General features: G+C 39.1%; 1 protein-coding gene across 1 annotated transcript in view; it reads left to right on the top strand.

Annotated features, from left to right (window-relative positions):
- Positions 1 to 23,330, top strand: part of Srp68 (signal recognition particle 68) — a 38,963-nt gene that overhangs the window by 951 nt on the left and 14,682 nt on the right. Inside the window, exons 2-8 of the mRNA XM_046449496.1 lie at positions 1,188 to 1,254; positions 12,133 to 12,246; positions 13,847 to 14,042; positions 14,968 to 15,050; positions 15,273 to 15,382; positions 16,109 to 16,191; positions 17,329 to 17,469. Coding sequence (XP_046305452.1) covers positions 1,188 to 1,254; positions 12,133 to 12,246; positions 13,847 to 14,042; positions 14,968 to 15,050; positions 15,273 to 15,382; positions 16,109 to 16,191; positions 17,329 to 17,469 — 794 coding nt within the window. The remainder of the gene's footprint in view (positions 1 to 1,187; positions 1,255 to 12,132; positions 12,247 to 13,846; positions 14,043 to 14,967; positions 15,051 to 15,272; positions 15,383 to 16,108; positions 16,192 to 17,328; positions 17,470 to 23,330) is intronic.

Raw genomic sequence — 23,330 nt, 5'->3', positions numbered from 1 at the left:
TGGATTTGGTGGTATTGTTCCAGATGGATGTTAGAATGCTCTGATCATACTATGGGCTCCATATGTCATTATCACCTTTTCTCCCTACTGGGAACTGGATCCAGGGTCTAGGTGTGCTAGGCAAGCAATCTATTATTGAGCTACATCTCCAGCCCTTCTTTCTTTTAAATTTTATTTCAAATTGGTAAGTTGTCCAGACTAGTCTCCAACTTACCATTCTCCTGCCTCCTGAGTTGCTGGGATTATAGGTGTGTACCACCTTGTCTGACTCATTGACCCTTGTTAATTATTGAAAGAATCACCACTTAAAAATAATAACTAAAAAACAATTAATTATTTTATTATTATTTAATGAATGAATAATGGAGAGGGGTTGAGGGAAAGTTAAAAGAAAACTAAAATTGTACATAAAGATCTTTGGGCTTCCTAAAGTTTGGTACATCTTAAATATTTAAAGATTTCCAGTTGGACTTGCTGGTACATGCCTTTAATCCCAACAACCCAGGAGTCTGAGGTAGGAGGATTACAAATTCAAGGGCATCTTAGCAGACCCTGACTTAAAAATAAAAAGAGCTGGGGATATAGTTCAGTGGTAGAGCACTCTTGGTTAAGTCCCCCGTACTGCAAGACAAACAAAACTTAAAAAGGAGAGTTTGGTTAGGGATTCTTCTTTTACAAGAAAAACTTTAATGTTTTTATGGACTCTATGGTCTAGCTTTGTTAACGAGCTAAACATAGGCTCTGGAAGCATCTCAGCTGTTAAGGAAAGTTATATTTGGTAGATGTTGAGGCAAATAGAAGTACATGTCATTTACAACCTAGATATGTTTGAATGAATAAAATGTGGTGTTTAGGTATAAATCAGTGGGAACCACCTCAGTTATAGTTAGCATTTAGAATCCAGCAATTTATTTAAGCTATTGGGTTTTGGCAATCTCCAGTGGCTAGTAATGCCTTCCTTTTTTAGTTTGAAAATTGTAACAGTTCAGACAATCAACTTTTCTGCAAACTTAACCCTATTCTGTGACAAGTCAGTTGTTTAAAATTTGTTACAGAATATTTCACTAGTTAATGTACCAAGAATTTCACAAATACTTAATGTGCTGTTGTTTGACACACAGAGTGGTATGGGCTTTGATTTATTTGGATTCTTGCCATTATAAGCTTTTCCTTAATCTTGACTCTAGTTCTTCAGATTATTAAGGAATCCCAGCAGCAGCATGGTTTACGACATGGAGATTTTCAGAGGTACAGGTTAGTATCGTGTATAAGATATGGGGAGATCATTGTGGGATTTTTAAACTTGGTTTGCTTTTGTTAATATCAGTATATTACATGCCACTAAATCTGCTATATCAGAAAGTATACCTACAAAATTTAAAATTTTATAATAAGCTGAGCACTGTGGTGCATGCCTGTAATCCCAGCGGCTCAGAGGCTGAGGCAGGAGGATTGCAAGTTCAAAGCCAGCCTCAGCAACTTAGTGAGGCCCTAAGTAACTCAATGAGACCTTGTCTCTAAATAAAATATGAAAAAGGGCTGGGAATGTGACTTAGGGTTAAATGCTCCTGGATTCAATCCCCAGTACCAAAAAAAAAAAAAAAAAAGATTTTATAATGAATAAAAGGAGCCAACATCATTTTTATTCATTTTGCCTCACAATTTTTCAGATACATTTGAAGGCTTCTGAAAAATAACAGGTAGTTATAGTAATCATTTTTTATCTTAACCATATATCTCTATCTAATTTTGGGTAAATTCAGTGTTTAGCTGTACTTTTTATTTTTTAAAATTTTTAATTTTTTAAAAATATTTGTTTTGTAGTTGTAGTTGGCCACAATATCTTTAATTAATTAATTTATTTTTATGTGGTGCTGAGGATCAAAACCCAGGGCCTTGCCTATGTTTGCGAGCACTCTACCACTGAGCCACAACCCCAGCCCTAGCAGTACTTTTTAATATAAGGAAGTCAAACCTCATAATACCTGCAATCTAGAAATAGGTATCTCTGCTTTCAAATAATGAATATTACACAGTCATTTTTTTAAGTCAAATTAAATTCAACTTGAAGTTTGTTATAGCATAGAAATTCCCCTTAATGTTTAAAATGAAAACACTCAATATCTCATTTTCTTTTTCTTTCTTGGTTCTGGTGATTGAATACATCTTAGATTCTTGTTCATCTACTCATTCATTCAAAAACATTTAGTGAGCACCTATCAAAAGCACAACACTGTTCTAGGCACCAGAGAGTACTAAATAACAGAGGCAAAGTTCTTCCTCTTGGGAAATTTATAAGCAAAACAAATTACACAAACACAATTGTCAGACTATGGTGAAAATTAAAGAAAGGAACTCTTATGAAGGGGTATTAGACTGGGGGTGAGTCAGGAAAGGCCTGACCAGGGACGTGTTATCACAAGCCACATCCCCCCAGGGTTTTGCTAAGTTGCTTAGGGCCTTGCTTTTTGCTGAGGCTGGCTTTGAACTTGTCCACCTGCCTTAGCCTCCTGAGTTGCTAGGATTACCAGCTTGTGTCATTGTGCCTGGGTCAGACAAAAGGCCTTTCTGAGATGAAGCATTTAACAGGAACCTGAAGGCTGAGGAGTCAGCCATTTGGTGATGGGTGAACAGGACTGGGCAGAGTGAGCAAGATGGTGTGAGATGAAGTGGGAGAAATTGACAGGGCTGGAATAATGAGTTCAAATATTAATGTAGGTGTCGCAGGAAGCCATTAGAGAGTCTTAAGCAGGGAACTATTTATTTATTTATTTTTTATTATTAAGGAAATTTCCAAACACATGTAGAGCTAATAGTCCTTTGAACCCTATGAATCTGTCTCTTCATCGCAATGATCAACTTTCTGTCCTGTTTCATCTACTTTTGAAGGATCTTTAAATTTTATTTAAGTATAATTTTTTGGGGTGGATACCAGGGATCGAACTCAGGGGCACTTGACCACTGAGCCACATCCCAGCTTTGTTTATATTTTATTTAGAGACAGGGTCCCACTGAGTTGCTTAGCACCTTGCTGTTGCTGGGATGGCTTTGAACTTTCAATCCTCGTATCTGAGCCTCCTTAGCCACTAGGATTATAGATGTGAACCACCATGCCAGTTATTTAGTATAATTTATAAACAGAAAAGTATATAGATCCTGCATCTAAAAGTATATAACCAGCATCCAGGTTATCAGATAAAACATTATCAATATCCCAGAAATCCTCATTTGTCCCTTCAAATCACAAACTCTTTCCATGGGTCACCACTATCATGACCTTAGATTAGGTTTGCTTTTTTTAAAAAATATGTGTGCATAGCATCACATAGTACCATACTCCTTCTTTTAGTACTGGGGATTGATCTCAGGTAATGAATGCCACTGGTAAAGCTATACCCCCAGCCCTTTTTATTTGTTATTTTGAGACAGGGACTCACTAAATTTCCCAGGCTAACCTTGAACTTGCAATCCTCTTGCCTCAGCCTCCGGAGCTTCTGGGTTTATAGGTGTGCACCATTACACCTGGCCCCAGCCCTTTTTAAGATTTTTTTTTTTTTTTTGTATGTATGTTTTATATGGTACTGGGAATTAAATCCAGGGGTGCTCTACCACACAGCTACATCTTTTGCCCTTTTTTATTTTTTGAGACAGAGTCTGTCTTGCTAAATAGCTTAGGCTGTCCTTGAACTTGTGATCCTTCTGCCTCAGCCTCCTGAGTTGTTGGGATTACAGGCTACATTGCACCTGGCTTCTTTTTTAAAAATCTAATTTGAGGCAGGATCTTACAAGGTTGCCTCAAACTTGCCTCAAACTTTCAGTCTTTCTGCCTTAGCTTCCTGAGTAGCTTGGATTACAGGCATTTGCCACCATAACCAGCCAAATAAAGCTTTTGAAAAAAATAACCAAAAATACAGTTATCCCACCTAACTGAATTAACCTTAATTTCTTACTATCATCTCATACAGTATTGAGAATAATGTAAAAATAGTCTTTATTGTTTATCCTAATTTCTTTAAAATGTATTTTTTTAAACACTGAGACTTGTAGAAAAGTTGTAATTACCCTGCAAATAACAGGCCTTTTCAGAATCACTGAAAGTAAATTGCATTTGTGTTGTCAGTTACCTCTGAATACTGTACATTTTTAGCAAAGAAGGACATTTTACCATATAACGGCTGCAGAGCAATCAAAATCAGGGAACTGATGATAAATTACTATCTTTTTTTTTTTTTTAAAGAGAGAGAGAGAGAGAGAATTTTAATATTTATTTTTTAGTTATTGGCGGACACAACATCTTTGTTTTGTATGTGGTGCTGAGGATTGAACCCGGGCCGCATGCATGCCAGGCAAGCGCGCTACCGCTTGAGCCACATCCCCAGCTCCTAAATTACTATCTTCTCATCTTCAAATCCCATTCAAGATTCCCTAGTTGTTCTAGTAGTTTCCTTTATAGCTAAAGGATCCAATTCAGAATTGTGCATTGTATATAGTGGTCATGTTCTCTTTAATCTTAACTCTAGCTCAGATCCTCAGTCTTTTCATGGTCTTGACTCTTTTTTTTTGTTGTTGTTGTTACCCAGTATCAAACCCAGGGGTACTTAGCCACTGATCTACATCCCCAATCCTTTTATTATTATTTTATTATTATTATTTATTTTGCTGAGTTTCTTAGGGTCTTGCTGAGTTGCTGAGGCTGGCCTTGAACTTGCAATCCTACTGCCTCAGCCTCCTGAATTACTGGGATTGCAGGCATGCACCAGTGCACCTGGCAAGATCTTGACTTTGAACAAGATGACAGGCCAGTTATTTTGTGGAACATTACTCAGCTGGGTTTATTTGATGTCTCTTTATGATGAGATTTACCTTATATGTCTTTGGCAAGAATATCACAGAAGTGATGTTGAGTTCCTATCCTGCCCATCCAGAGGCACATGATTTCAGTTTGTCCAGTTTCATTTGATAAGGGTGGGTTGGGGCAGGCTTCTCCACTGGAAAGTTACCCATTTTCCTTTTGTAATTAGGAAGTATTTTATGAGGAGATATTTTGAAACTGTGTAAATATTGTATTCTTTTTAAAAATATTTATTTTTTTGTTGTAGATGGACACAATATCTTTATTTTATTTATTTACTTTGATGTGGTGCTGAGGATGGAACCCAGGGCCTCTCAGGAGCTAGGCGAGTGCTCTACCACTGAGCCACAACCCCAGCCCTAAATATCCTATTCTTTGGGTTATGTTTTTGGTTCTAGGGATTGAACTCAGGGCACTCAACCACTGACCCACATCCCTGCCCTGTTTTGTATTTTATTAGAGACAGGGTCTCACTGAATTGATTCACTCAGCGCCTTCCTTTTGTTTGCTGAGGCTGGTTTTGAACTCAAGAACCTCCTGCTTCAGCCTTCTGAGCTGCTGGATTACAGAGCCTCTGGGATTATAGGCCTGCTGTGGAGGGTTCTAAATATACTATTCTTAAGGTTACAATGTATTAATTTGTATCTGTATGTACTCATAATATCCTATTTTATTTTGACATGTAATCTGTTTAATTTTGATGCTTAAATTGACCCATAGTATAACCTTTCTGGTGGCTACTGTGACCTTTGACACATCCTTATTTATTTTTTTTATAAAGTCAGTTTTATTTAACTATTGTTTATATATAGTAGGTATACAGTTTGAGTTTTGACAGGTGTATGTAGTTAGGTGGTCACTACAAATTGAGATATATAGAGTGATTTCATCATCTCAAAAAGTTCCCCTGTGCACCAGAGTTTGCTTTTATTTTTTATTTTTTATTTTTTTGAGAATTTTTTAATATTTATTTTTCAGTTCTTGGCGGACACAACATCTTTGTTTGTATGTGGTGCTGAGGATCGAACCCGGGCCGCACGCATGCCAGGCGAGCGCGCTACCGCTTGAGCCACATCCCCAGCCCCAGAGTTTGCTTTTAAATTATTTTCTTTTTCATATCTCTGGCTTCTTGATAGCTCTGTTGACCTCATAGCCTTTTTTTTTTTTTTTTTTTGACCTCATAGTCTTTTAAATATTTTTTTAGTTGTTGATAGACCTTTATCTTATTTATTTATATGCAGTGCTGAGAATCGAATCCAGTGTCTCACACATGCCAGGCAAGTGTGCTACTGTTGCGCCCCATCCCCAGCCCCACATAGTCTTTGAGGCTGAGCTGGCTTCCCAGCCTCAGGTCTGCATGTGTGTTATCTTAATTCCATAACTTTGAAGTCTGGCCCACTTCTTAATTCCCATTATTCTGGCATGTCTGCCAACCCTATAAGAGGGAAAGCTAGCTTGGCTGTCTAGATAGGAATGGCACTAAAGATGCATATCAATTTGGGTATAATTGACATTTTTTACTATGTTGAATCTTTTAATCCATGAACACCCATGTTTTTTCATTTAGTTGGATCTTTAATTTTTTTTTTTTAAATACTTTTATTTGTTTACTTTTACGTGGTGCTGAGGATCAAATCCAGGGCCTCACACATGCTAGACGAGCGCTCTACCGCTGAGCCACAACTCCAGCCCCTAGATTTTTAACTTTTTCTATTACCATTTTGTGGTTTTTCAGCATGCAAGTCCTGTATATTTCATTACATTTGTAACGTAACATTTCTTTCTTTTTCTGATTGTGAGTGGTGCCATGTTTTAAAGTTTAGCATCATTGGTGACATTTGAGAAGGTTTAGAGAAGTAATAGAGATGGAAGCCTGAGTTACTCTATTGGAGAATATGAGGTGAGGAAGTAGAGAACAACTATAGATGATGAGTTAAAGAAGTTTTACCCTCAGGGAAACAGCAAAGTGGGAAGATTTTACCTGAGTCTGTGCATGGTGCACACATGTGTCTATGTGTTTAAAGAAAGTGGCTCCACTATACAGACTCCTTGGTAACTTGAGCTTTCTTTTTCTTCATCTTATTATAAAGTTTGTGATGATGGGGATGGGACCCATGGCCTTGCTCAAGCTACATCAGTACTGTGCTTAAGTCAAATTATTTGGGGATAGTTTTTATTATTTATTTATTTAAATAGAAATGGGCTATTAATCTGTTGATTGTTGAGGGAGCAATTCTATTTCAGGTTTCTTTTTAAAATATTTTTCTAGTTGTAGATGGACACAATACCTTTACTTTATTTTTATGTGGTGCTGAGGATTGAACCCAGTGCCTCACATGTGCTAGGCAGGTGGTCTACCACTGAGCTATAACCCCAGCCCACTTTTTTTTTTTTTTTTTTGGTCAGTGGACCTTTATTTTATTTATTTATTTATATGTGATGCTGAGACTTGAACCCAGTATCTCTCACATACCAGGCAAGTGCTCTACCACTGAGCCACAACTCCTGCCCCCAGGTTTTTCCTTTACACAACAGATTCTTCATGGAAAATGGCACTCTCTAGGCCGACAGTTGCTTGTAGACATATACTTATTTATTGCTACCTTATTTAAGTAGTCCTGAACTTGTCTAGCATAGCAGCTGCTGCAGCTAGCTCAGCAGTTGTGTGTTGTTATTATTTTTAATATTTTTTTTAGATGTCAATGGACCTTTTTTTAAAATTCATTTATTTATATGCAGTGCTGAGAATCGAACCCAGTGCTTCATACCTACTAGGAAAGCTCTCTTCCACTGAGCCACAACTCTAGCTCAGCAGTTGTGTTCAATCTAGATGATGCTCCCCTCTGAGATGCTGGGTCAGATAGGACTTGATACTATCTTCTTAGCTTTCCATCTACTGGAAATCTCTTAAGTAACTCTTTGGGTAAATATTATTATAACAGAGAATTGGAAGTTGTTTTTGCTAAGAGATCTAAATCTTCATTTGGGCCTACAGATTCCCAGTGAATGAATAAATTTCTGCTCTCATTTTATCTGTTTTCAGATTTCTGCTCAGCTCTATAGGTAATACAGGTTTATTAGCCCTAAATTTACCTAACCTATTTCATCTGCCTTCAAGACTGAGAACACCAAGAATCATTAAGGCATTTTCAAGATTTACAGGGACATTCAACTTCCAGCTTGTATAAAGTTGCTCCAGGACCCCGGAATAGAGCCCAGAATTCTTCAGTCATTGCCCTACACCTTCCTGGAAGAGCAGAGCCATGCACAAAGATCACCCCACGATGAGACTGCCCCCTTAAGCAGAAACAGGTCCTGGAAATCATGGGAACTGAATTGCTCCCTTCCCAGTACAGGCCTGATAGTTAAACACCCTGAGTAGCAAGTGGAGATTGCCCCTCAAATGATAAGGACTTCTCCTGAGCACCTTGCAGAATAGGACAGAAGGATCAACCAGGCCACAGTTTGACCAAAACTGTTGTGCAGACCTCTTGCCCCCTGCCCAGAATTCTTCCTCTATTTAAACCTAAATCTCTTGTTAGTATCCCAAAGATAGGTTTGAGACACTTGATCTCACTTTGCCTTCCCAATATGGCCACATTGATTGAAGTTCCTTTCTTGCTTTTCATAGTTTTTTGTTTGTTTGTTTGTGTTTATGATCAAGTAGCTGGAACTGATTTGTTGGGACCCAGAGTCAAGCCTCAGTAACATTATTAGTTATATATTCCTCATTTGATCTCCTCCTATCAAGGTTGGGGAACTGCTTTTTTCTTTTTCTTTTTTAGTTTCTTACAACTGTAAGAAGTTCAGAAATTGTTGCAAACAACAAAATTACAGAAAAGAATCCACTTGTTATTTCAGACCTTCAGAGATTATCAAGCATCATTAGCATTTCTGATTTTTGTTTTATTTTTTGTACTGATATTGAACCATGGGGTGCTTTACCACTGAGTTACATCCATGGTCCTATTTTTTCCTCCCTCAGAAGGGGTCACATTAAGTTGTTGAGGTTGCCCTGGAACTTTCACTTCTCACCTCAACCTCCCAATTGGGTGTAGGTGTGGGCCACTGTATCTGGCTGCATCTTCAGCATTTCAACCTCCTAAGTGACTCTTTTTTCCTTCCTGTCTCTACTAGAGATTGAATCCAAGGTTGCTCTACCACTGAGCTACATTCCCAGCTCTTTTTGTTGTTGTTTAAATATTTTTTGTAGTTGTAGATGGATACAATACCTTTATTTTATTTATTTGTCTTTATGTGGTGCTGAGGATTGAACACAGGGCCTCATACATATGTGCTAGGCAAGCACTCTACCACTGAGCTACAATCCAAGCCCCTCTTTTTTTTTAATATTTATTTTTTAGTTGTAGTTGAACACAATACCTTTATTTTATTTATTTATATATCGTGCTGTGAATTGAACCCAGGGCCTCGCACGTGCTAGCCGAACGCTCTACTGCTGAGCCACAACCCCAGCCTCTCTCTTTTTGTTTTTATTTTGAGACAGAATCTTACTAAGTTGCCCAGGTTGGCCTTGAATTTGTGATTCTCTTGCCTCAGCCTCCTGAGTAGCTGGGATTTCAGGTGTGTACCACTGTATCTAGCTAGACTTTATTTTTTAAAAAGTTAGATTTTTGAATCCAGGCGTGGTGGCACATGCCCGTAATTCCAGTGGCTAGATTTTGTGTGCGTGTGTGGTACTAAGGATTAGATTCAGGGTTTTATGCATGCTGGACTTTAAATGGTTTTTATTGCTTTAAAAGGTTTTTATTTGCATTTATTTCATCATGAATGCAGTTGTTCATTGTGTGCTTAAAAGCCACGTATGTTTCTGGGTTGTGGATGTAGCTCTCTGGTAGAATGTTTGCCTAACTTGCTTGAGGTCCTGTGATTGCCCAGCACTGGGAGGAAAAAGTAATTTATTTAGTTTTTTAAAAATTTATTTTTAGGGGCTGGGGATGTGGCTCAAGCGGTAGCGCGCTCGCCTGGCATGCGTGCGGCCCGGGTTCGATCCTCAGCACCACATACAAACAATGTTGTGTCTGCCGAAAACTAAAAAATAAATATTAAAAAATTCTCTCTCTCTCTCACTTTCTCTTTAAAAAAAATTATTTTTAGTTGTAGATGGGTACATACCTCTACCATTTATTTATTTATTTATTTTAATATGGTGCTGGGGATTGAACCCAATGCCTCACTTTTGAGGCAAGCGCCCTACCCCTGAGCCAAAGCCCCAGCCTCCCTCATGTATTTCTTTTTCTTTTTTTAATATTTATTTTTTAGTTGTAGTTGGACACAATATCTTTATTTCACTTATTTATTTTTTATGTGGTGCTGAGGATCGAACTCAGGATCTCGCACATGCAAGGTGGTGAGCTCTCTATCACTGAGCCGCAACCCCAGCCCCTGTATTTCTTTGCTGTATATTAGAAATAGAAATACAGAGAAGTATTGGGCTGGGGACGTGGCTCAAGCGGTAGCGTGCTCGCCTGGCATGCATGAGGCACTGGGTTTGATCCTCAGCACCACATAAAAATAAAATAAAGATGTTGTGTCCACCGAAAACTAAAAAATAAATATTAAAAATAAATCTCTCTCTCTCTCTCAAAAAATTTTTTTTGTTCCCATGAATTTCTGTTCATAGCTCTTTGTTTTGTGTTTTCATTATTTCTTTTTTAAAAAAATATTTCAGTTATAAATGAACACAATACCTTTATTTTATTTATTTTTATGTGGTGTTGGGGATCAACCCCAGTCCCTCACACATCCTAAGCAAGTGCTTTACCACTGAGCCACAGCCCCAGCCTCTTGATTATTTCTTAAGTGTAGCACGGTATAGAAGCAGACTGGAGGTTCAGAGTATGACATTTTTAAGGATCTTGAAAATGCATTCATATTGCCAAAAATATTTACCAATATATATTTCCACCCATAACGTGTAAGTGTTCAATTTGATGTTTGTGTAAATGAGTAAATAATTAAACTGATATTAGGAATTGAGTGGGAAAGTCCAGTTCATAGATTTAACTCAGATTATCATCATCATCATCATCATCATCATCATTTTGTGTGTGTGGTGCTGGGGCTCAAAACCAGGGGCTTATGCTTCCTAGGCAAGCACTTTACCACTGAGCCACATCCCCAACCCTATTTCTTTCTTTTTTTTTTTTTTTTTTTTAATAATCTGTGTTCTAGTAAGATTTTTTTGTTCTTTTTTGTTTTTGTTTTGGGTATTGGCAATTGAATCCAGGGTCACTTTACTGCTGTGCTAATCCCTAGCCCTTTAATTTTTTTAATTTTGTGATAGGACTTTTTTTTTTTTTAAAGAGAGAGAATTTCTTTTTTAATATTTATTTTTCAGTTTTCGGCGGACACAACATCTTTGTTTTTTGTATGTGGTGCTGAGGATCGAACCCAGGCCACCCGCATGCCAGGCAAGCTCTCTACCGCTTGAGCCACAACCCCAGCCCTGATAGGACTTTTTTATTTTACTTAAGGCCTTGCTAAATTGCTGAGGCTGGCCTCAAACTTGTGATCCTCCCAGGTTGTTGGGATTATAGGTGTATGCCACCATGCCCTGGCTGCTGCTTTTTTTTGGCGGGGGGGGGGTACTGGAATTGAACTCAGGGGTGCTCTACCACTGAGCTACATCCCCAGTCCTCAGTCCTTTTATTTTTTATTTTGAGACAGGGTCTCATAAAGTTGCTTGGGGCCTCACTTAGTTGCTGAGTGAGGCTGGCCTTGAACTTGAAATCCTCCTGCTTAGCCTCCTAAGTCACTGGGATTACAGGCATACACCACCTTCCAGCTTGCCTTCTTATTGTTATTCATGATTGCAGTTCTTTTTCCATGTTCTTTCTTTCTTCATTCTCTTTCTGATGCCTCTTCTCCTCCTTTACAGCCATCAAAATCCTACTGATTCTTTCAAGGCCCACCATTCATCCATTCTAGCCAAGAGTTTTAATAAGAACAGAATGATTACACATGTTCATTGAATTTGACAGTTACTTAGTTTTCCTGGTTGCCTTTTTAGCTGCATGATCCTCTTATACTGGAGGGTGGGTTCCTGAGAATGGGCATTGTGTCCTCTCTCTTTTGTGTTTTTACAGTTCCAGTCATACTGCCTTACTTGTTTTTAAGTTTTTCAGTAATTGCCAGCTGATTGTCACATCTGTAGTCGCTTTAAGTGGAATATCCTAAACCTCCAACCTTAATATAGAATATCTTATCCAAAGCACCACCAGCTTGGCTGAAAGAGTTTTGCTTATATTTTCTTACAGGGGCTACTGTTCCCGCAGACAAAGACGTCTCCGGAAAACACTCAATTTTAAGATGGGCAACAGACACAAATTCACAGGGAAAAAAGTAACTGAAGATCTTCTGACTGATAATAGGTATTGACTGCTGAGTGCAAGGCACTCAGTACATCTTGCTAATAGATCTATTGAATAGTTACAGTGTGCCAGACATTATCTCAAACCTTTTAATTATCTCATGTGACTCAGCAGCTCTGTGGGATGTGCATTTTATACTATTCCTGTATTCTAAAGTGAAGAAACTGAGGCTCAGAGATTCAGTAGCTTGTTCAGGAACTGTGTTAGGATGGTAAATGTTAAAGTTAGTCATTAGAATCCAGTCAGTTATTTTCGGGCTGAGGGTGCGGCTTAGTGGTAGAGTGCATGCTTAGTATGTGTAAGGACCTGGGTCAATCCCCATTGTTTCAGGGGAAAAAAAGGAATCAATTATTAGATAAGATTGTAGAATGCATATTTCAATGTCTAACACTTAAATCAATATATCTTAAATTTAGCTGTGTGTAAATTATCACAGAATCACTTCAGTAATGTCTGTTTCCACACTGAGTACACTGATACTTCACATTTGGTGAAAAATCGGTCTGTCAAGCAACGTGTATTGAATGTCTCCACGTCAGTTCCTCAAACTTCAGTTAGGGCTATATCATTTTCTTGCTACTTGTTTGTGTAAATAAAGTTTTACTGGAACACAGGCATACCAAATCATTTTATTGTTTATAGCTTACTTTTGTGTTACAACAGCAGAGTAGTAGTGACAGGGATCATGGCCTGCAAATCCTAAAGTATGTACTGTGGGGGCATTTACAAAAAAACCCATGTGCTCGCCAGTGGTCTGGTATAAGCTAGATGCCTTGTTGTGTATAGAAGAGGGAAAGGAGGGAAAGCTCAGACAGATGTTAGTTCCTACTCTAACAGTGCAGAGTCTAGGAGTCTTGTGTAGAGGGCATAGTCAGAAAGTTGGAGTGTAGAGAGAGTGATGGGTTGTGCAGGACTGAATGATTAGATCTCATGAGGTCCATTTAGAGTCAGAAATTAGGTAATGAAATATGACTCTCTTAGGATAGCAGGATTCTTTATTTTGGAGAGACTTAGTTTTTCTAAGTTTAAAGAAGATTAAGACAGTAATTTGAAGAAAGATTCACCCAGGATAGTAATAAAGGAGTTAGCTTATTGAGCACTTAAGAAGTGCTCTCTGGTCTAAGGGTCTTGTGTATATGACTACATGGGAAAGTGAGACACAGAATAATTAGTACTTTACTCAAGTCACACAGCTAGTGAAGGCACTGGGATTCCAATCTGTTCTCAGGAGCCTTCATTCATCACCACTTCAGTACTGCCTCTTGAGGACTTAGTTTCTAACTGGACTGGGATGAAGGAGGTATTGATTCAAAGATGAAGCCAGATCAGATGCCTGGACTACCACTGTTTGACAGAATTTAGGAGGGAGAGGTCAGGAGTTCCAATTAGATGTGCCTAGCAGGTGATTAGAAATCTGAGGTGGAGCCTGAGTTGAGGTAAATCCTGATTTGGGAGTCAAGGCTGATATTGTGAGAGGAGGAAGGAAATGAGATTCTGAGTAGAGAAGAACCCCGAAGTGGGAAGCTGTGCCCCAGGGACTGTACTAAGTCTAAATGTCCTGGCCTTCGTTATTCAGCTTTCTCACCTCTCTCTGGTCTAGATATTTGCTTCTGGTTCTGATGGATGCTGAAAGAGCCTGGAGCTATGCCATGCAGCTCAAACAGGAAGCCAACACTGAACCTCGAAAACGGTTTCACTTGCTATCTCGCCTTCGCAAAGCCGTGAAACATGCAGAGGAATTGGAACGCCTGTGCGAGAGCAATCGTGTGGATGCCAAGACCAAGTTAGAGGCTCAGGTTAATGTCTTAACAATCCAGTGTTGTTTTACTGTGGAGATTAGAGATGTGGCCTTAAAAAAATAATCTGTAGCTAAACAGAAGAGAGTTTGTTACCTTATGAATTGATAGAAGAGGAAAAATCCTTTCTGAAACTTGGCCTGGAGTTAGGACATGCTTAGCATGTGTAAGGTCTTGGGTTCAGTCTCCAGTATCAAGAAAAATAATAGTAAATAATAAAAAATGAAATTATACCTCTGTTTTCAAGCTCTTGGGTTTTTATAATTAGCTTTAACTTTAGAAGAAAGGTCATGGTGCTTTTGGTGTGTAGATGGAAAGCTCACATCTTCTACCTGGGAAAGTTCACAAAATAAGTTGTTTTGGTAATGAAAATTTTTTAAAAACATGACAGAAATTGTAAGGTTATATTTAACGTGTTGTTTTGTTTTGTTTTACTGGGGATAAAACCCAGAGCCTCAGGCTTGTTAGGCAAACACTCTACTGAGCAATATCCCCAGCCCTTTTTATTTTGAGACAGGATCTTGATAAATTGCCAAGGCTGGACTTGGATTTGTGATCCTCCTGCCTCTGCCTCCTGAGTTGCTGGGACTACAGGCATGAGTCACCACTCTCACCTTGGCCTCCCCACAATTTTCTTTTTTGGTACTGGGGATTGAACCCAGGGGCTCTTAATCACTAAGCCACGTCCCTAGCCCTTTTTATTTTTTATTTTGAGCAGGGCCTCGCTAAGTTGCTTAGGGCCTCGCTAAGTTGCTGAGGTTAACCTTGAACTTGAGATCCTCCTGCCTTAACTTCCCAAGTTGCTGGGTGTATAGGCATGAACCACTGCACTCAACATTGACCTCCACACTCTTGATATCAGAGTTAGGCTAAAGTGCCAGTTCTTTGGTATTGAAGCAGTTCATCTTTCTCCATTCGTCTGCAGGCTTACACGGCTTACCTTTCAGGAATGTTGCGCTTTGAACATCAGGAATGGAAAGCCGCCATTGAGGCTTTTAACAAATGCAAGTGAGTCTTCTGGTCCAAAGACTGTTGAAGTTTTGATTAAAGGTCAAATTCAAGCTGTGTGGAAATGTTGATTATTTTCTTTTATCCTTAGAACACACTAGTTCTGGCAGTTGGAAAAAGAGTTTCTAAGGACCATTTTTTTGGTCTTAGACACCTTTTTCTTTATTTTCTTAAAATAATGCTGCTGTAAATCTGGCCTTTTTTTTTTTTTTTTGCTTGCAGAACTATCTATGAGAAGCTCGCCAGCGCTTTCACAGAGGAGCAGGCTGTGCTGTATAACCAACGTGTGGAAGAGATCTCCCCCAACATCCGCTACTGTGCATACAATATTGGTGAGCAGGGAATGAGGCAGTGCATCTAACATTGGTAGGGGACTTGCTGGGAGTTCTTTTGAGAGCCTGGAGTGTTTATTTAACTTTTTACCCCTTCCCTTGCTTCCATGCTTGGCCTGAGCTTTGATCCATGACAAAAGTTGAGATGTCAAAATCGGCCCTGCTCAGCATTACAGAAGGCAGTTCCTTGGCTTCTCTTACCATCCTGCCACCTTCTTTAACTCCCTAAGAGCAAGCTTAATTCTCTAGCCAAGGTTTTTTTTTTTTTTTAAACATTTTTAGAGCAATTTTAGGTTCATAGCAATATTGAGAGAAAGGTACAGAAATTTTCATTTATCCCCTCACCCCATACTTGCATGACCTCCCCTCTTATCATTGTCCCCCACCAGAGTGGTATATTTGTTACAATTGATGAACCTACATTGATACATCATAATCTCTGATAATCCATAGTTTACATTAAGGTTCATTTGTGATATTGTACACTGTGGATTTGGATAGATTTTTAAAGTTAAGGTACATGGATCTGCCAGAGTGTTTTCGCTGCTCCAGTTAAGTTCATTCTTTGCAAAAGGCCTTATCTTCAGAAAATAGATCATACTGTGGACTTGCTACCATGTGCTTGTGGAGTGGAAAGAGCTCTGTAAATGTGAGCTGCACTGAGTGGTTCTTAAGAAAACAGACCAGACCCTTAAGGATTTTCTCCTTTCTCTGATTCTCTCTCAGGGGACCAGTCAGCCATCAATGAACTCATGCAGATGAGATTGAGGTCTGGGGGCACTGAGGGTCTCCTGGCTGAAAAACTGGAGGTAATCTAGTATGTACATTTTTTTTGAAAAACTTTGGTTTGAAAGAAATTCATAATTCCATCCCCCAGGGATAGTTGCTATTAATATATGCATGTTTATATCTATTTTTTTTTTTTAATTTTGTTTTTTGTGGTACTGGGTAGGGAACCCAGTGGTGCTGCACAACTGAGCTATATCCGCAGCCCTTTTTTTATTTTGAGACAGGATCTCACTGAGTTTCTGGACTGGCCTTAAACTTGTGATCCTCCGGGGCTGGGGTTATGGCTCAGTGGCAGAGCACTTGCCTAGCATGTGTGAGGCACTTAGTTTGATCCTTAGCACCATATATAAATAAATAAATAATAAAGGTACATCAACAACTAACAAATATTAAACAAAAACAAAAACTTGTGATCCTCCTGCTTCATCCTCTGGAGTAGTCAGGATTACAGGTTGATGCTGCTACCACACCTAAATTGTATCTGTCTGTCTATCTATCTATCTATTTTTTTGGTTCTGGGGATTGAACCCAGGGCTTTGTACATGTGAAGTAAGCACTCTACCAACTGAGCTATATCCCCAGCCCCCTATATATTTAAAAAAAAATTTTTTTTGGTTAGAGATGGACATGACTTTATTTTATTTATTTTTATGTGGTTCTCAGGATTGAACCCAGTGCCTCACATGTTCTAGGCAAGTGTCCTACCACTGAGCGACAACCCCAGCCCTGTCTACATTTTTTTTTTTAATATTTATTTTTTAGGTGTAGATGGACACAACACAAATGCCTTTATTTTTATGTGGTGCTGAGGATCGAACCTGGGTCCCGCCTGTGCTAAGCAAGCACTCTACCGCTAAGCCACAATCCCAGCCCCTGTCTACATTTTTAACAAAAAAGTTCTTTACTTAAATACTGTATTTCATTTTATTTATTTTCTAAGCAAGCAATGTAGATTCATAGAAAAAGTAAGAAATGTCAAAGATTAGAAAAAATATATTTGACTTTTTATAAGCTAATTATATATGATATTAGAAAGGAATCTAAGCAAAAATTTTATGTACTCTACTATATAAGGAGTATGATATGTTGATTATAGAAAGAGACAGTAGATTTCTTTTTTTCGCTGTCAAAGCTTTTAACTATTTACTGTTTTCCAGGCATTGATCACGCAGACTCGAGCCAAGCAGGCAGCTACCATGAGTGAAGTGGAATGGAGAGGGAGGACGGTTCCCGTGAAGATCGACAAAGTGAGGATCTTTTTGTTGGGATTGGCAGATAATGAAGCAGCCATTGCCCAGGTAAGGAGGGAGTCCTTACTCAGTTATGCTTTCTTCTGTGCATGTGGGAGGTTGTCCTCAAGTGTTCAAGACATGGTGGTTTGTTGGTGCTCATTTCTCACAAAACAAAAATTTACCTTAATGCCTTTGGGTATTTAATGTCTTTGGGTATTTAATGCCTTTGGGTATTTAATGCCTTTGGGTATTTGGTAAGACAGGAGATGCACCCTCTTGAATAAAATTATTTTGAAAACACAACTTTATAGGGCCGTTATGGTTAGAAAGCAAAGAGATTGCGATGACAGTCATCCACATAAAAATGGGAGTTTTAGAAGGCTGCTTGAAGAAAGGGGCCTAGCAGGTGGTGCAGCAGTGTAAGACTGAATCCCTGCCTTCCCTCTGACCTGTTGATCTCGACTCCCTGCCCCAAGGTTCATCTCTCATTCTGGGGCTTTTTCAGGAGCACCTTATTAAATCTGAATGTCCTGTCTCGTGTGGGGAATACATGTAAGATTCATGCAGAACTGTGCTTAAGCTGCATGCCTGACGTATTTGCATGTGTGTGGCTGTGAGCAACCAGATGCGTCCTACAGATAAAGAGACTCTGGTGGTCCTGGTGACAGGAGGTGGACAGTGACTGAGGCACATTTTAGAGTTCCTTCTCCATGTGAGGTGAAGGACATCCTTAAAAACAATAGCTGCTGACTGGCCTTTCCAGGGACCAGTGGCATTTCTAAGACTTCTCAGTTCCACTGGGTGTAGGGTATAGAGGGGTGTTTTGCTAATTGTGTTGACAAGTTGTGTTATACATTCAAACTTTTTGACTTACTCCAAAATGGCTACTTTGGGTTGGAACAACATTGAGCAGTTGAAGAATTTGTACTGGTCATTGCCTCTCCCATTTCCCTTTCATTTGCTTAAAGGACACTAGAACGTTACTAGAAAGTTAATTTTTTCTTAAACTAAAAGATTAAGGAGGGCTTGGGATATAGTTCAGTCGGAAGAGTGCTTGCCTCGTATGCATAAGGCCCTGGGTTCCATCCCCAGCACTACACATACACGTATACAAAAAGACTAAAGAGGGTCTGGGGTTGTAGCTCAGTGGTAGAGTGCTTGCTTAACACTTGTAAGGCACTGGGTTGGATCCTCAGAACCATATAAAAGTAAATAAAATAAAGATATTTTATTTTTACTTATTTTTTTTTTAGAGAGAGAGAGAATTCCAATATTTATTTTTTAGTTTTTGGCGGACACAACATCCCCGTTAGTATGTGGTGCTGAGGGTCGAACCCGGGCCGCATGCATGCCAGGCAAGCGCGCCACCGCCCGAGCCACATCCCCAGCCCAAAATAAAGATATTTTAAAAAGAAGGGGGGCTGGGTTGTGGCTCAGCGGTAGAGCACTCACCTAGCACGTGCAAGGCCCTGGGTTTGATCCTCAGCACCACATAAATAAAATAAAGATATTGTGTCCAACTACTACTGAAAAATAAATATTAAAAAAAAAAAAAGACTAAGGGACTTTTTTTGAGAGCATTTTATGGGCATTTTACCTGCTCTGGTGGTGGTGGTACCTGCTCTGGACTAGGGCTCTGGTAGCAATAGTTTTAATTGTGTAAATGAATTAATTAGGTACAGTTTCAAATGCTGGGAGAAGACAGACAGTTCTGTACCAGGCAACAGGGCACTCAGGAATTCTGGCTGGGAGTTTGAGGTAGAGGTCCATAGAGGCACATTATATGGAGGCAGAACCTTAGAAATGTATTGAATAAAGGATAAGAAAAACTAACATTTAAGTAATTTTCTTTCTTTTATTTTTGTAGTACTGGGGGTTGAACCCAGGGACACTTTATCACTGAACTCATCCCAATCCTTTATTTTATTTTTGAGACAGGGTCTCGCTAAGTTGCTGAGGCTGTCCTTGAACTTGAAATCTTCCTGCCATAGCCTCCTGGGTAGCTGGGATCACAGGTGTGCACCATCTCACCCAGCTCTGTTTTATGTTTTATCTATATGGAAGAGTTTTATTTAAAAAAGAAAAGGGAATTTATTAATTTAATGGAAATAGTTAAATTTGTTGGCGTAAAGATTTTTTTATGCCTTTTTTTTTAGTTGTAGGTGGATACAATACCTACTTTTATTTTATTTATTTATTTTTATGTGGTGCTGAGGATTGATCCCAGTGCCTCACAAGTGCTAGGCAATGCTTGGCAAGTGCTCTACCATTGACCACTGAGCCACAGCCCCAGCCCTGGCATAAAGTTCATAATATAGTATTCTCTTGTCATTTAAATGTGTTTAGTGACAGAATGGTTGTCTCCTATTAGGTGCCTGGTTGATGTGCTAGTTATGGTGTATAAAATTATCTCTGGTTTTTAAGGATTTTACAAAAGCTTAGAGTCACTTCTAAGTATTGGAGACCTTTAAATAGTGTAGATCTAAAAAACATAGATGAAGAAAAGTGTGTACTAACTCCAGGGCATTCTAGTAAGATTCTAACATTAAAAACAGTTAAATACCTAATGCCCTGTATTACACATATGCCAAATCAAGCCAGTAAGTAAAATAATTTAAGTAAAAATAAAATAAAATAAAGTCCTGCTAAATCTTTACATGTCCAGCTCCTTGGCTGGTTGACTGTTGAATGATCTGTGGGTTATTAATATGGGAAAGCCCTCTTTGGGCAATCGAGGGTAATCTCAGGAAGAACTATTTGCCCTCTTGGTGCCGCTGTCAGATTATTTGGCTGAATGTAACGGGTGCCTGGCCAGTTCTCAATTTTGTGTTGAGTTTTTCTCTATACTGGGAACCAAGAGCTACCCCTTAGGGATACATGTTGTTTAACTTCAATGTCTCTTATCCCAGCTCATATTGATATATGTCTGCCACTTACTAGGAATTGGAATGCAAGAGTTTAGAAGCCCTAAATTGAATACTGTAACTACCAATTTATTGAAAAGCATGGAAGGAAAAAATAATTCAGATAGGTAAAATATTAGACTGAAAAGACTTGGGCAGAGAGTTAACCAGAAGCGCTCAGTGGTAGAGCACTTGCCGAGAGTTAAGTTAGCTGTCAGAATCCAGTTTCAAATCCTTAATCTCTTTAGCCGAGCATTAAGTCTTCATCCTTAATATTGTCAAACTTTGTACTTATTTCTATATTGCACTTATTTCTTAATACTTGGTCTCTCCTGAATGGTCACTGGTGGTTACATTGTGAGGTTATTCTTAGTCAACTCTTTTGGGGGAGAGAGCAGTTTTAAGTACTGGTATGTTTAATAATTCTTTAAGTTCTGGCTAATTTTTGATGTTTTAGTGGAAGGGAGACTATTTGTCCTTTTCTTTAAAAAAGAAAATCCATTCTCTGGTGAGATTTGTCCCCTTCTTTAATAGATTTCCAGATTTTTTATTTCCTCCCTGGGCTGGATGAAGCCTGGTTCCTGTCCCCACAGTTCTCCTAGGGGTGTGGTGGGAATGTGGCCAGACTTGCCCTGAATGCCTTAGTCACACCATCATCTTCCAGCAATTTCTATAGACAAGTGAAAACAATCTGGAAAGCTGTCGTTAATAGCAGGGCACATAGCAGCAGTTTGCTCCATGCCTATCAGCCTGAAGACACTGCCTTAGACGTGAACCTGAGGCTGTAGACAGCTCATCCTGGATGTTTCACACTTTATAAAAATGGAGCTAGAGTGTTTTAATTTTTTGAACTAGTAAGTAACACATTACTTCTGGACTTAAGATGTCTCCATTTCATAGGCGCCCCCTGGGGAAAAGGTCCAGCCTTTTCCCAAATTCTAATGCAGGGAGTTTGCCACTTGTGTTTAAGAACATGTCCTTGTTGGTTGGGCTTACCACATGACAAGCTGGTGTGTAGGTGGGGCATCCTGCCCCTGCATGTTGAGAGGTGTGTCTTGTTTCATTGTCCTTTCAGGAGTGATCTTGGCCTCAAGTATAAATTCTATAATAAAGTGTAAGCAGCTAGATAGATATATTAAAGACTTCCTTTTGGAGACATTTTACTCTGGCCAGGAAGAATCATGACAAGTTCTACTCAGAGATTAGTGGTCTCTGAGTCACTGAGCTGTGGGTGTCAAAAGGAAAACGTAACTTAGATATTCCCCTTTATTTTTTTAAATGTTTATTTTTTAGCTATAGGTGGACACAATATCTTTATTTTATTTTTATGTGGTGCTAAGGATTGAACGCAGTGCCTCATGCATGCCAGGCAAAAGCTCTACCTCTAAGCCACAACCCCAGCCCCATTAGTCTTCCCCTGTAGATGTGCTTTATTATTATTATTATTTTCATTATAGACGAATGTGATATCTTTATTTTGTTTATTCATTTTTATGTGGTGCTGAGGATTGAACCCAGTGCCTCACAAGTGTGAGGCAAGCGCTCTGCCACTGAGCCACAACCCCAGCCCCATGTAGATGTGCTTTATCCTTCATTATTGTTAAGACTTTTGTAAAATTTCTAGTGGGGCTTCGAATTTTGTGAAGTGTTGGGGAGGTTCGTGTTCAACTCCTTGCTACATAGATTTACTGTCCTAGCAAATAAGGGCAATACATGGCAGTGAAGAGGTTTAACATCCTAGCTTTTTCTTTTGTACTGGGGATTGAACTCAGGGGCACTTTACCACTGAGCCATCTCCCCTCCCATTTTTTTAGACAGGATCTCCCTAAGTTGTTCAGAACCTCACAGAATTGCTGAGGCTGGCCTTAAACTTGTGATCCTTTTATTTCAGTCTCCTGTGTTGCTGGGTTTATAGGCATGTGCCACAGTGCCTAGCTTTTATTTTCAAGCTTAAGCTGTACCCTACCAGAGGGATTGGAGACAGATCTTATGTAGCTGGAAAAATGAAATTTGTTCTTTTGCCTATGCACCCATTGCCTGAATTGCTGATCTATACCCATCTGAAAATGAGTGTTGGTGGCATATTTGTTAGAGTGCATTTTATTCAAACTAGTGCAGAGGTTCATTCTCCCTGCTGATAATGTGGCTCTGGCTCCTGTGTGGTTGGCTGTTTGGATTCTGACGCCCATCAAGGTGCTCACAATATCTTATCCTATTTGTTAAGTACTAGACAGCACCACTATTCCATAGGATTTGTACTTTTACAAGTTTTGGCCAGCAAATTAAAGAATCTTGCCAACTTGTTGGATAAAGTGTATTTCTCTAGAGCAGCACCATCTAGTACAGTGGCCACTCAACATATATGGCTAGTTCCACTTGTTTATTTATTTATACTGGGGTTGAACCCAGTGGCGCTTTACCACTAGACTTTTTTATTTTGTTTTTAAATCTGAGAAAGGGTCTCACTAAGATGCTGAGACTGGCCTCGAACTTGTGATCCTCCTGCCTCAGCCTCCCAAGTCATTGGGAGATATACACCACCACACCCGGCATCTAGTTCCATTCAAACTAATAAAAATCTCAAGTGCTCAGAAGCAACATGTAAGGATGCCACTGCATTGGATGGTTCAGAGAAAGCACTTCATTGTTGCTGAGAGTCCTGTTGTAGTGAACATGGACCCATGTCTGCTTAGAGTTACAGGCCTGTGCCCCTAGTTTGTTCCCCTTAGTGAAGAGTGGGAAACCCAAGTAACCCATAGGTGGAAAAGAATGTTTGCTTTAGATTGGGTAATTTACAGGGGAGACTTTTTTTTTTTCACACTGGAAACTAGGAAAATCATAAGAGTTCTTAAGAGAAGAAAAGAAAATTTTCTTTAAGTTCCTTCCAACCAGCCTTTCTTTGTGCTTCCTTAGAGGTCACTTAAATGTTAAGACATTTTTTCAGATGGAAAGTCAAGTACAATAATGGAATGTTGATGTTTTAATTTCACAGCAGGTCTGCCAGTAACACAAGTTCAGCTCCTT

The sequence above is a fragment of the Marmota monax genome, unplaced genomic scaffold (assembly GCF_021218885.2).
Source record: "Marmota monax isolate L192 unplaced genomic scaffold, Marmota_monax_Labrador192_F-V1.1 WCK01_AAM20220418_F8-fsc00292, whole genome shotgun sequence".
Taxonomy (NCBI): domain Eukaryota; kingdom Metazoa; phylum Chordata; class Mammalia; order Rodentia; family Sciuridae; genus Marmota; species Marmota monax.
The sequence above is the reverse complement of the archived record's forward strand: the minus strand, read 5'-3'. Positions and strand labels throughout refer to the sequence as shown.